This window comes from Harmonia axyridis, chromosome 7 (genome assembly GCF_914767665.1).
Source record: "Harmonia axyridis chromosome 7, icHarAxyr1.1, whole genome shotgun sequence".
NCBI classification, from domain to species: domain Eukaryota; kingdom Metazoa; phylum Arthropoda; class Insecta; order Coleoptera; family Coccinellidae; genus Harmonia; species Harmonia axyridis.
The window spans coordinates 25,346,082-25,360,221 of NC_059507.1; the positions used below are offsets into that span (position 1 = coordinate 25,346,082).

A 14,140-nucleotide genomic window follows, 5' to 3' on the forward strand; every position below is an offset into this window, starting at 1 on the left:
GTAAGGTACATTTTTAAAATAATTTCACATTTCCAGTGTTGCCGGATGTACGACAATTTGGCAACAACTTTGTTATTTTAAATGGGACATCCGGTATTTTTTTTTTTATGATACTCCATAAAATATTAAATCTATTCAATCTTACTTTTGTATCCCTATCTTTAACGGTTTTTGAGTTATTAATTATTTTTCGAAATTTTTGATCAAATTGGCGTATTACGAAAATGACTCTAGTTCGTTCAATATTTGAGATTTAAGTCAGAAATTTTGCAAGTCGTTAGATATTGATCTGATCTGTGTCACTGCTCTTGAATTATGGTTGTCAATAATACAGGACGAACCAAAAAAAATCATCATTTGCCAAGTTACAAAATTGTAAAAAAGTCTATTTTTTCAAATTAGAGACCTAGTATATTTTTCAATTTTTGGAATCAGTACAACATACTCTACAATCTTTCTATTCACGTCCCTATACCTATCTCAACTGGATTCCGAGTTATATGCGTTATATGTGTTTATCTTTCTTGAGCCATTATTTATAGAAAAACCTCGGAACAAAACACCTGTTAGGCAATTATTGTTTATTTTGATATTTATGGATTGAACTGATTCATTGATATATCGATCTATGAACCACATAGAGGACATAACAATACAAAAGATATTAACACTTATTGAATCAATGTGAAATCTAATAAACGCATATAACTCGGAATCCAGTTGAGATAGGTATAGGGACGTGAATAGAAAAATTGTAGAGTGTGTTGTACTGATTCCAAAAATTGAAAAATATACTAGGTGTCTAATTTGAAAAAATAGACTTTTTCACAATTTTGTAACTTGGCAAATGATGAATTTTTTTGGTCCGTCCTGTATTACTGACAACCATAATTCAAGAGCAGTGACACAGATCAGATCAATATCTAACGACTTGCAAAATTTCTGACTTAAATCTCAAATATTGAACGAACTAGAGTCATTTTCGTAATACGCCAATTCGATCAAAAATTTCGAAAAATAATTAATAACTCAAAAACCGTTGAAGATAGGAATGGAAAAGTAAGAGTGAATAGATTCAATATTTTATGGAGTATCATAAAAAAAATAGAAATACCGGATGTCCTATTCAAAATAACAAAGTTGTTGCCAAATTGTGGTACATCCGGCAACACTGGAAATGTGAAATTATTTTAAAAATGTACCTAACATGGCCAAATATCTATCCACAAAATTTGAAATTTTTACCATCAATAGTTTCCATAATAATCTAATAGGCCACTCACCTTGGGACACCCGATATTGTAGTTCTTGATAAACTGATCAGATGTGTCCATATCCACAAAGCTCAAAAATGGACAGTTTTCGAGATATGGAGCTTTGAAAATGGATTTTTTGCAATTTTCGGGGTTTTTGCTCATCAATTGGGGAGCTCTCATTTCTGGTTGGGATGGAATATGGATGTTCGGCGGCCAGGACCCGACTGAGAAATGATCTTCCTTGGTTATATTAGGCACCGCCATCGATAATTTTTTATACACTGCTCCACATTGGCTATGAAATGAGATACAAAATCCAAGATCTTCCATACATCTTTTCATGCCACAAGATGACGCCAGAATAATTCACATGACCGAGAAAACGACATATTGTGAGATTTTTTTAAGGGAGATCATAAAACTGAATCCTCATATATCTGATGTCCAATAATATCAAATATGTTAGCCAAAATGTTCATAACCAGGCACCACGAGCTGTAATGGGGGAAAATGGGAAAATCATAATCATATATCCTCAGGGATAACAATTGTGATCACTATTGATGTGATTTACATATGATATGTGATTTGTTTCTCACAAATCTCGATAATCTGACAATGGGATGCCAAGACATTTTCCTCAGAATGTCTCGAAATTGATGATAGCATCTCACAGACAAACGAATCCGAGCAAATCGGGTGCCAGGACCGTCGGGTTGTGCTCACGTTGCTAACGTTTTATGGTTTCTTAGTTTTGCTCACCATAACCGATGAGTCAAGTATCCAAATTACAATTTATTAAACTATGTGATCGATGCTGCCAACAGAATGAATCAATGATAGTTCAAAGTTCATAAAAAAATTGTATGTTCAAGAATTCGTGGGATAATTTCGGAAGTTCCATTCATAGTTAGCTTCCAACACTTGGACTTCTATATTCTACCCGGATAGTACTATATTGTATCAAAACTGCAGACATTCTCACGGATTTGTTTGTCTGTGAGATGCTATCATCAATTTAGAGACATTCTGAGGAAAATGTCTTGGCACCCCATTGTCAGATTATCGAGATTTGTGAGAAACAAATCACATATCATATGTAAATGACATCAATACTGATCACAATTGTTATCCCTGAGGATATATGATTATGATTTTCCCATTTTCCCCCATTACAGCTCGCGATGCCTGGTTATGAACATTTTGGCTAACATATTTGATATTGATATTATTGGACATCAGATATATGAGGATTCAGTTATTATGGTCTCTCTTGAAAAAATCTCACAATATGTCGTTTCTCGGTCATGTGAATTATTCTGCCGTCATCTTGTGGCATGAAAAGATGTATGGAAGATCTTGGATTTTGTATCTCATTTCATAGCCTATGTGGAGCAGTGTATAAAAAATTATCAATGGCGGTGCCTAATATAACCAAGGAAGATCATTTCTCAGTCGGGTTCTGTCCGCCGAACATCCAAATTCCATCCCAACCAGAAATGAGAGCTCCCCGATTGATGAGCAAAAAGCCCGAAAATTGCAAAAAATCCATTTTCAAAGCTCCATATCTCGAAAACTGTCCATTTTTTAGCTTTGTTGCTATGGACACTTCTGATCAGTTTATCAAGAACTACAACATATCAAAAATTCAGCCAAATTCACGGAAAGCCATTTCCCATATAAAACGTGCGGGGTCCTTTGATGAAAATAAAAAAGACACCCCTTCTCTTTTATAGATATCCCAACCAGAAACTATGGTACTGACACAGTGCGTTCGAAGGATGTCGGATTCCATAGATAAACGTTTCTGTTTCGACATTCAGTGCGATGCTAAGCCTGGCGTCGTTCTCACCTTCCAAGCGCTCAACGAACAGGATCGCACATGCTGGTTGGACATCATGGATGGCAAGGAGCCCACATACATAACGCCTCCTTTGAACAAGGTCGTCGAGGTCAATTCGGAAGAGAGAACGCTTGACGAAGTCGGCATCTATTTTTTGAACAGATGTATCGAGGTGTTGGAAAGTAGAGGTTTGGAAGAGCAAGGACTGTATCGGGTAGTGGGGGTCACGTCGAAAGTTAACAAGCTGTTGACAATGGGTCTAGACAGGAGAAAATCTGAGAAGTTGGCCGGACTGGAAGATCCGCAAGAATGGGAGTCCAAGACCATAACCAGCGCGCTGAAGAATTATCTACGGAACCTGCCTGAACCCATAATGACCTATAGGTACCATAACGGGTTTATTGCTGCAGCAAGTACGCTTATTTCGCTTGGTGAACAAAATATTTTATAATTTGATCCCTTCATTTTTCAGAGAATAAGGATGTTGGTATGAGGATCAATGATATACATACTCTGGTTTATAGATTACCAAAGCTTAACATGGAAGTATTACGCATCCTCATAAAACATTTAAACAAGTAAGTGTACTAGACAATAGCTAAATATTTCCGACTGTTTATTAGACAATGAGAATATCTACTGCACTGATTTAGTATTTCAATAAAAAATGAACTGCTTTTTTACAGTGTAGCGGCAAAAAATGATAAGAATCTAATGACTACCAGTAACCTGGGTGTATGTTTTGGTCCAACCCTACTCCGTCCAGAAGAAGAAACCGTCGCTTCAATCACCGACCTGAAATTCTACAATGTAGTTGTAGAAGTACTCATCGAAAACTACAATAGGATATTTAATTCTGAGCCTGAAAGAATTGTCTTGGAAGATAGGCAGGATACAAAATCACCAAATATCACTAATTCGTTACCTAGCAACAATATCCAAAATCAGAGTTCTCCAAATGAACTGATGCCTAGCACCTATATAAGTCCAGGTGGTACCGAAATTCTCCACACTAGTAATCCAAGAAATTTCAGTAACAGCGACCATATGAACAATAGTCTTTATACAAGAAAACAGTACAAATGGAAACCCTCCTATACTTGTGTGAGTACAAATTCACAACCCAATACACCTTGTTTTACCATTTTTACAAAATAAAGTTTTGGTCATATATTGAAACCCACTAGTAACCCATCTGAAATTCTCGGCGAAATACGGACCGTACTCTAAAGAACAATTAGAACAATTAACTATTAATAACCTTAAAACTTCTGTCAAGGCAAATTTTTATCGACCAATGAAAAGTGACAAGCGGTCCATATATACGAAGAAGGTTACCTGAAATATTGGAAACAGCTATACATGAAATTATCGGCGATATACGCCGTGTATAAAGAATGAGCATTTCTTTTCCAATTTCGGTACTTGAATCTAAACAATAGTCGAAAGATTTTCTTGTACCAAAATTGAAAAATAAATCTCTTTTTCAGAAAATGATTTCACAAAGTTAATGAGAAGAAACATTCGAAGGCTAGTCTAGACATGTTATAGTGATCCCTAAATGGAACTTCGTTTATATGATATAAATAAAATACTAATTCAGCGTGAATCTGCTGAAAAATAAACATTCTATAAGGAAGTCTTGAAGTTTTGAGCTTTTAAGGTCTTGTCAAGAATTCATGATCCAATTGAGACCTTAGTAATCACATCATGTGATCTACAAAAGCGCATCTGGTACATGAATGACGAGCGCTCGAAAGCTCCTCACTTATTAATTTCGTATTTATTACTTCTTTGGATTATATTGATTGGCCTGAAAAAAGCTCTTGTCAACTTATGACCAAAATTTAATGTCTAAAAGAGTACTCCCTCATGGTCTAAGCTATGTTATTGTACTTTTTTGCGTCCATATCATCAACATTTTTATTTTTTCCAGACTGTTAAAACCTATTATGAGCCACCTCCTTCTTCTACAGGGACCACTTCTAGTTTGTACAATGTTCACGATCCGTCTAATAGTATTCCCAATAATGCATTGAGAAACGATCCTACGATCCCAATGAACAACCACACCACTTCCAACGACAGATTACATAGGTACAAGCATATGGTTATGTCATCTGTCACTTCACAGTCGGAAAGCAATATACCAAATCTTCCAAGTTTTAGTCCCACAAATTTGAGGAGCTACAGCAGACTTGGTAAGGAAGAAAAATCTTTTTTGGCAATTTTAGATTGAATGGCTTTCTTTCAACAAAATATATTGTGTAGTAAAGAAAATAGACAATATTAATAGTATTTCATAAACTTACAGTGGCTATATTCCCATAGTGGCGACAAGTGGTCATAAAACTGTTAAAAGTCCGCCATTTTATCCTAAATTTCTTTCGCTATTTTTGAATTGTATATCGGTAATAGTAATCTTTATTCATGCTTTACAATTGAAAAACAATGTTTGCACTCGTCAATATCGTGCGGCTATATTTCATGTTTAGGTCTCGATTTCTTTAACTTGTGACATTATGGTCTATGAATTCGATTCAGTGGATGTTGTCTCAAATTAACTATGGCATTATATCAATCATTATAGGAGGGTACATATTCAAAATATTGGTAGGGAGAGTTTGAAATAGATGAAATTAATTGAAGAATTTCGAATTTAGTTTTAGTTTGCTGAAGGAAATACGCTATTGCTATAACTAATTAGAAATGGAAGTAATGAAAACAGATATTCACACAGATATTGATGTTCGGTGTCTCTTCTTCGATATTGGGCATTATCAAACCATGCTTGACAGAATCTTATAACAGAAGTTGAATTTCAAATTCACTTAACTGGCGATAAATTCCGCGTACACGTGCTCTAGGCATTTTAACAACAACTAAACATCGACTTTGGATCGCCTGGAACAGCAGGTTTGTTGTAAAATTTAAAAAACTTGCAAAAAACTACTTCAATATTTAAGTAACAAAAATTGTTCACATGAAAAAACCTTCACCATTTTTTTCTCTAAATCCATTCATTTACTCCTTGCTATACTATCTATGTTTTACCAAAAAGAAATTTAAATTTGAACAGCTCCTTCTGGGTGTTGCAGTTTCTTTGTCTCTATACTTCTCTATATTTTTGTGTCAAGACTTTTGTTAGAAATGAAATATTTTTACCCAGTTCAGCTCCAGACGATACTACCGAATTCAGAAAATTTTTGTTGAATTTCCAGGTCCAAATAGTTCGAGTAGTTCAAATGAATCCATTTCATCTACTTCAAAGGAAGGTAACACATATAATGCAACGCACAAAAATAGTGAAAGAAATACGTTCAATGCACACCCAAAAAGTTCAAGGTCACCTAGAAATTTGTGAGTATTTCATCAGTCTTTTGCTAACTCAATTTACTCTTAAATTTCTATTTGTTCTTTTATTCAAAGTAATAAAACAAGTTTATTGCAATATAACATTTATGCTATGATTTAATTTTATATTCAATTCTTATACTGTAGCAAAAATACTAAAATCTATTATAAATCGTCTTTTCTTGAAAAGGTCTGCTATTAAGGATCCTAACACTTCTCATTCTTCAGGAAAACCTAACATTTTAACACGAGTTAGGTAAGGACACTGCTATTTTCTTCATGCACCCATCCATTTTCTCACCATTCTATGCTTGATATTTATAATTTTTTCGTAACATATATATATTATATAAAAACTATTTTATTTGGGACCTAAATATCAGGTAATATGAAAAACAGGCTTGCGATAGACCATGGATTTCCTTATTCTGTTATTATCTCAAGCCATTATTCTGATTCACAACAAAGGAAAAATAACTTTCGCTGTGTGTCAAAATATTCCACTTTCAACCTATAATATAAACTAAGACAAACGTTAGGGAGTTCATAGCCTATCGCAAGTTCTTTTTTTTTTCTGAACACCTGATATTTAATAATAATACGTGTCTATTTTGAAAAGAGGAAAAACATTTGAGACTTATGCGATCCATAGACGTACAATAATATTGTACAATATTGGAAATTGTGCAATGATATTGAAAGAGGCGCAATATATTGTACAAAATTAAAATAGTTAGATATTTATTGTGCAATGTCTCTGGGTGATATTGTGCAATGTGGTGTCAGTCGATGTCTAACACGGGTTTCCTCATGATGGCTTCTAAAAATGCCGATATGCAATTTTTGCTAGATTTGATATAACTGCCTTCTTTGTGGGACATAAAGTGTAAAGAATATATAAACCAAGGAAAAAAGAATGAACAGTACGACTTGCTGATCGAAAAATCTTGGGAAAAGTTTCCTGACGCCTATAAACAAGGAGTAATAATTTTCTTCGGCAACCGTCCAGGAAGTGCTCACTTCCCGGACGCTTTTTCTCTGAGAAAGTAGCATTTCCTGGCCTAGTCCGGAAAGTACTTCTTCCCGGACTAGGCCGGAAAAGAATAATAGAATCCATAGCAACCGAGATAACGGCTGACAGTTCATATGAAATTAGTTGTCAAAAATTTGCATGTTTTTTGATCGCAATCGCAATAAAATATGGAAAGCAGCAGCGATAGTGTTATTTTACATGGTTGCCGAAAAACTATTGTACGCAACACGCCCGAAAATGGTTTTTTTTGGACTCACAGACTTCCAGGACTCGCTTACGCTCGTCCTGGAATTTTGTCTATTCGTCCAAAAAAACCCTATTTTCCGGACTTGTTACGTAAATTACTATTTTGCGGACAAACTCCTGCAAAGAACTTAAAAGGATCCGATATGCTGAAAAAATTGGTGCTGATTCACAAACGGACGGGCAAAATGTAGAACGTACAGACATTCTGGTTGGGTACAGACCCAACCTTGTACAATATTTTGCTCAACCTATATCATCTACACACGTTCAATATTATTGCACAACACCCAATATTGTACAATATTATTGTACGTCTATGTGCCACCTCAGTATTTTGTTGCAATCTGTTTGCTCAATATTATTGTACTTCTAGCTTTAGTCTAGCCTCACGGTGAAATTTGTCTGCTTATTTTATAAAAATATTTCCCTATAGGTTTCAAGTAGATATAATTTTGTTCGTCTTGGTGAATAATCTTGATCTAGAGGTTGTGAGCATATTCACTACCAGTTCACCAAGTAAAAGACACCAATATTAATATCAGATACGTTTTCATAGATAGCAATTTAAAATTTCAGACCTGATAACACCAAAAAACAGTATAATTCATTTTCTTCCATTTAAATCATATAAATGAAGTAATTCAAAGACTCTGCATTTGACTATTCCTTTAAATAAGAATGAATATAAAGAAGTCTAAGGACTTCTTGTACTTGAAACCTTCTGCTCTAATCATTATATACATATTCATTGCTCACTTTTCAAACAACTTGTTCTATCATCATAAATCAATTATATAATGAAATATAACATAATTATGATTTAAGGAGGGTGCGAACACTTTACACTTGCCTAGCTGGACATGATGGCGAGCTTTCATTTGAGCCAAATCAAATAATCACAAACGGTAAGTTTTGTAATATTTCAATATAATCAACATTCAAAATACAATCAAAAATTTCTCAGTAATAATAGGCAAATCAACTATGAAGCAGTTTTTCGTACAAAAATAACTGAACTAACCAATTAGGGGTTATGCTTTGAGAAAAATGTCAGTGCCTCATTAAAGGTGGGTCTGAAGCGTTAGGAGCCAGTGAGTGTCCTTGAGCACCTAACGATAACTGCTACACTGGAATTGAATGGACCCTTTTTCTATAACGGGTGTGTCTTAACACACGCAAAATCCTACCATAGTAGGAGGAAACTTACCTTAGTAGGATTCCTGTGAAACACGATAGACGGTCGGCAAAATTCGTTATCTAGTAAGGGTATCTTGGAGACTATAAAGGAGCTAGAAGAAAACAGATGGCACATTTCCGAGATATTTTTTCCTGATTAATTGAAATCTGTAACTTGTACTTTAGTCAACACTGTGTATTCTATGCATGTTATTTGATTAATAATTTATAGATAACATGCGTTCATTTAAATTCGTGGTCAAGAGTGCTGTGGAGGAATAAGAGTTGATTGGCATTGATTACAAGTAGCGTTTAGCTTATACCATATCAGTAACATTTGTTGACATACTTTGAATTTGGTAAAAGCTGAACGCTACTTGTAATCAATGCCAATCAACTCTTATTCCTCCACAGCACTCTTGACCACGAATTTAAATGAACGCTCGTTAGTAAATAAAGAGAGAGAATGGCACTGCATCATAGAAGAGATGGACGTATCAGCTTACTGGAGGTACAACATAGTTTTGACTGGTTTTATATACATATTAAACTTATCAATATTATTACATCATTGGTCAAAATTTAAACTTCTGTATTCACTCCTTCATGGTCACGTGATTATTTGATTTATAAATCCACGAAATGATAAGTTTGAGGATGGAGCGCTCAAAAAAGAACGAAATATAGGAATACATTATCTATTTAATATTCCAGTGAGAGCTTCTCAAGAACCTGGCTGGTTGGAGGGGACTTTGAATGGTAAAACTGGTTTGATACCAGAGAACTATGTCGAATTTTTGCCCTGACAAAGTAGTAGCCCTGGATCTCTAACGAAAATATCTTCAACGTTAAGACATGGTATAAGAAGGGCTCTTCACATTGAACCATCTGAATCATCTCTTGAGAGTACTTCCAGGTTTTTTCTACAACGTCAGAGTTTAGATAATGGTAGAACAGCACTTGAAGAACATAACATGGAAAGAAAATTTTCCACGTGAAAACATTTTAAGAAATTCTATAAGAGCTGATAATATACTTAAACGGGACATATCTGTTTTTGTTCTATTATAGATCTAATATTATTGATTGTCTTTGAGGCAGCTCAAAATATCTGAGCATTTTCTTATTGCACACATTTCGATCAGTGTTTGCAGTGTTTATTCTGGTAAAATTTCTAAGATATTCATATCAGAAGTATTATTTACATTTGGGTTTCAACTCCAAAATGTTCCATTTTAGAACAACGAAAAATTAAGTCAATCACAAATTGATTAAAAAATTACAGTAAAGATGATAAGCCTGTATGTATTTCCTTAATAATTTTAATATCCATTACAAGAGCAATTTTATTTTATCTCATGAGATAAAATTTGAATGTGTACTCGATTGCAATTTGAATTATGAATGTCAGAAAACAAGTCAAGAAATATCAATACCATTATTTTTTGATTTTGAACTGAGAAAAAATTCATTAATATTTCTCATCTACCATTACAAAATGTTTCAAAAAACCTCAAAAATATTTTTTATTAATATAGTTTCTTATGTTATTGTAATGAACTTACGAGCCATTAACTTGCCCATATAATCTTTAAATTTTATTGGACATCCAACATTCGTATCTTATACATATTGTTTGTTGAAATTTTAGCTTTGATATAATAGTTCAGGAATGTATTCGTTACTGGAAAATATAATTTCTATAATGCTTTAAATAGAACAGAAAAGGAATTTATGTGAAATGTTCATTTGTTTCAAAAACAGTATAATTGAAATAATTTTGAAGTATTGTTAGTAAGTATATAAAATCATATTTGGGGAGAGGTTTATTCAATTCAAATTTATGAAGATTAACATAAAACTGGTACAGTAAAACTACCAATTAAGATGGAATTTCCATAAATCAGTAAAGTAATTATTTTTCTGAATATCACCACTGAAAAATATTTTCAAAATGTTCACTTCTTCCAATGAAAAAGATTAGCTAATTTTTATATATGATCGCAGCATTTACAATTTTGATAATGTAATAATTTATTTTACATATCGCACCAGAGTATGGCAAATATCTATACATTATCTATAACTATAAAGAAGATGTATCTGATTATTCAATACAGTGCAACACAGTTATCAAAAATAAAGATAATCTAACACAAAAGAAATATTTTAGTTCAAAATACTGCTCTAGTCACTTCATCATATCTCAGTCTCAAACTGACTTGAGTCTTATACATCCTGACCGTCTGTTCTGACTCCAGCATGGCTTCAAAATATATTATTGATTTTATAAAAAAAATCACTACACGGTGCTTCAAAGCTTATATTTGAATAGATCTTTATTCCTTTGGTTTGATTTGATTAAAAAAAAAATATTTCATCTTGTTGACCCAATCAAGATTATTCTCAAATTACTAATCACTATTTCCTCACATCAACTTGAATGTGTTGGGAGCTAATTTCAACCACAGGTTAGCACTCTAACTGAGAGTGGAAGGCTTTCAAAAACCTCTTGCAACTCCATAAATGTTTGTATAAACCTCTTTCCAATTGGCTCATGTATTCATAGAAAGTATATGACTTGCACATAGTATATATTGTGAATACTTTGCATTTAGTATTAAAATAATAATATTCTGTGATAGAATCAGACTGGCACAATTAAATAATATATTTCATCAACCGAAGCCACAGGCTAGAAATGTTTAAATAGAAAGTGTTTTTTTGTATTATTATCACTTTGAAGAATTTTATTTCATTCATTTATAATTTTGTAATATAAACTTGTTTATGTTGATTTATCTTGCAGGAGTTATCTTTGATAAAGAAGATAACATAACCGTTATTGAACAAGATATTTCATTTCAGATTTTTCAAGGATAATGTTACCATTTCTAGATATTTGAAAAAAAAATGTATGCTTGAAAGAAATTATTCTTTGGCAATATAATCGATTTTTAATTTAGAAGTTGATATTTATGAAATGATTTCGGTCAAAGCCTATAAACCATTAACACCAATTTTTATCATATCAATATTAGTGCCTAGAAAAGGTAATAATGAAAAATAAGATTGTGTAGTTACCAAAAAAGCTGTACATATAATCATACAATTGTTGAATATCAATTTATTCATTCAAATACTGTTGAATAAAATTCATAAAAATGGTTTAAGATATCTTTAAAGAAATTCTGAATAAAAATCTGAGACGGGAAAGCACCTAATCTAAAAGATAATCCAAATTAGATTAGGTGCTTTCCTGTCTCTGGCTAGAGGATGCATGTCAGTTTCATCACTCGGAGCGTCAGACACTCCCCTTTCCAGCTGTGAAACGCCAACTGTCATATTTCCAGTTTGTTGTTTAATTTGACAGTTTTGTTCTGGCATGGTCCATTGATAGCATGGATTGAAGCTTCAGTGCGTCAAGACAGAGTTACATGCACTTGGAAACCACCTATTGAAAAATTATTGCTTATGAGAAGTTTTGATTTCATCTAGAATTGCTTTGCGTTTTTTCCAGTAAATTGTGATATAATTATATTCCATGAAGCATTTTGTTATGTATTTCGAATTATTATTTTTGATAAGTGTTATACATAGACCTGAAATAACTGGACTGGGTGTCTCGCCACTTCCATATGATTTTTTTCCAATGTTAAATAGTGATTTAATTTTCAAACAATCTTTTCTGTTTTCATCTGGATAGTAGGTTTACAGATTGTTGCAGTACTTCTGGGTCTGTATACCCCCTTTCTGGTGTTTCTTCATTCTCTCTCAGATGGGATTTTCTATTCAATGTATGCATATGACCTCTGTATTTTCATTTTGCTAGTGAACAATTGTCTCTCTTGTTCACTTTTAACATATATGTATTTCACAAACAACACTAATATATAAATACTATTCAGCTCTTTGTATAGATTACTAACTCACCTTCTTAAGTGCAAACTCAAGATTTATTATTCAGTTTGAACAACAAATGTTTAGTAAAATATTTGTATACGACTTCACAAGTGTTACTCAATGTGTCTTTAAAGTTGCAAAAATTGGATAAAGGGAATATATATGCTAAAATGTTATTCAACTATTCTTTCACAATTTTCTGGCGAATAATTTTTTCTCCCAGTCCATATATTTTTTTTAGGTCTAAGATTGTTTATAGTCTTATTTTTGTACATAATTTTATTGAAAATTTTGATATATTCTATGTTTTAATTGGGTTAACCTCTATTTTACTCATTGTAATATCACATAAAAATATTAAAGTATTGTATTTAAAATCAGGATTTTATCAACCTTCTATTAACACTATATATGAAGCGATCATTATACTAAGAGCCGTCATTCACTGAATAACGATTCCATTTCCAACTTATCCTTCTCAAAAAATATTAGAAGTTTCTTATTTCATACCATATTCCATTATATTATAATAGCTTTCATTTTTTATATCAAAGTAATAGATGTTGGGCGTGAGCGCATTCGAATTTGAAATAATGGATCACCCGATTGTTTTACCAATGATCTTAAAGAAAACCAAAATGTGTAAGTTTTTCAGTCGAAACTGAGCAGAAGAAGCAGAAATATCAGGTCCCGCTCTACAGGGGCGGCATTGTCTACTTTTTCCGGGAAATCTGGATTCCTCGAAAAATGTAGTGAAAATTTTTTGTATTTAAACGAATTTCAAATAAAATTTTTGAATCAAAATAACTAGTGTTGGGCGTGGGCGCATTCAAATTTGAAATAATGATTCATCTGGTTTTTTTATTCAATTATTCTGAAGAAAAAAAGACGGAATGTTCGAGCGTTTTATGAAGTCGAAACTCAGCAGAAGAATCTGAATTTAATTCATATATTTTATCATCATTAGAATTCAGTTGAGCACGTTTATTCATTACATTCCCCCCTTTTCTAAATCATCTATTCGATTTGAATCCATAAAAAATTTTTCTTCACTAAAATACTTTTTATAAAAAAAGTGTGGAGCATTCCACACTAAATTTCAAGAACCCTAGTTCGAAAGCGAATAATTGGGCTCAAATATATACAAATAACTTATTGAATCGAAAAACTAAGAAATACGTTGTCAGGAGCGGCATACCCATTTTGCCGGGGCGCAGTCAGTTAAAAAGACAAGACATACTTTGAGTAAAATTAAAAAATTGCCAATTTTATTGAAGAAATCGAATAGGCAATCTAAACTAGGTCTCCATCATATGAAAGATATAGGGT

At 32.9% G+C, this 14,140-nt stretch overlaps 1 protein-coding gene across 3 annotated transcripts in view; it reads left to right on the top strand.

The window, feature by feature from the left end:
- LOC123683780 (rho GTPase-activating protein 26) overlaps nucleotides 1-13,188 on the top strand; it is a 34,882-nt gene extending 21,694 nt beyond the window's left edge. For 2 of the 3 annotated variants that reach the window (XM_045622669.1, XM_045622671.1), the window contains 8 exons: nucleotides 2,993-3,512; nucleotides 3,572-3,677; nucleotides 3,786-4,203; nucleotides 5,036-5,300; nucleotides 6,321-6,459; nucleotides 6,644-6,709; nucleotides 8,558-8,637; nucleotides 9,623-13,188. In XM_045622669.1, coding sequence (XP_045478625.1) covers nucleotides 2,993-3,512; nucleotides 3,572-3,677; nucleotides 3,786-4,203; nucleotides 5,036-5,300; nucleotides 6,321-6,459; nucleotides 6,644-6,709; nucleotides 8,558-8,637; nucleotides 9,623-9,714 — 1,686 coding nt within the window. In that variant the 3' untranslated portion in view covers nucleotides 9,715-13,188. The remainder of the gene's footprint in view (nucleotides 1-2,992; nucleotides 3,513-3,571; nucleotides 3,678-3,785; nucleotides 4,204-5,035; nucleotides 5,301-6,320; nucleotides 6,460-6,643; nucleotides 6,710-8,557; nucleotides 8,638-9,622) is intronic. The other variant, XM_045622670.1, reaches the window with a different exon arrangement.
- Nucleotides 13,189-14,140: the final 952 nt, after the last annotated feature.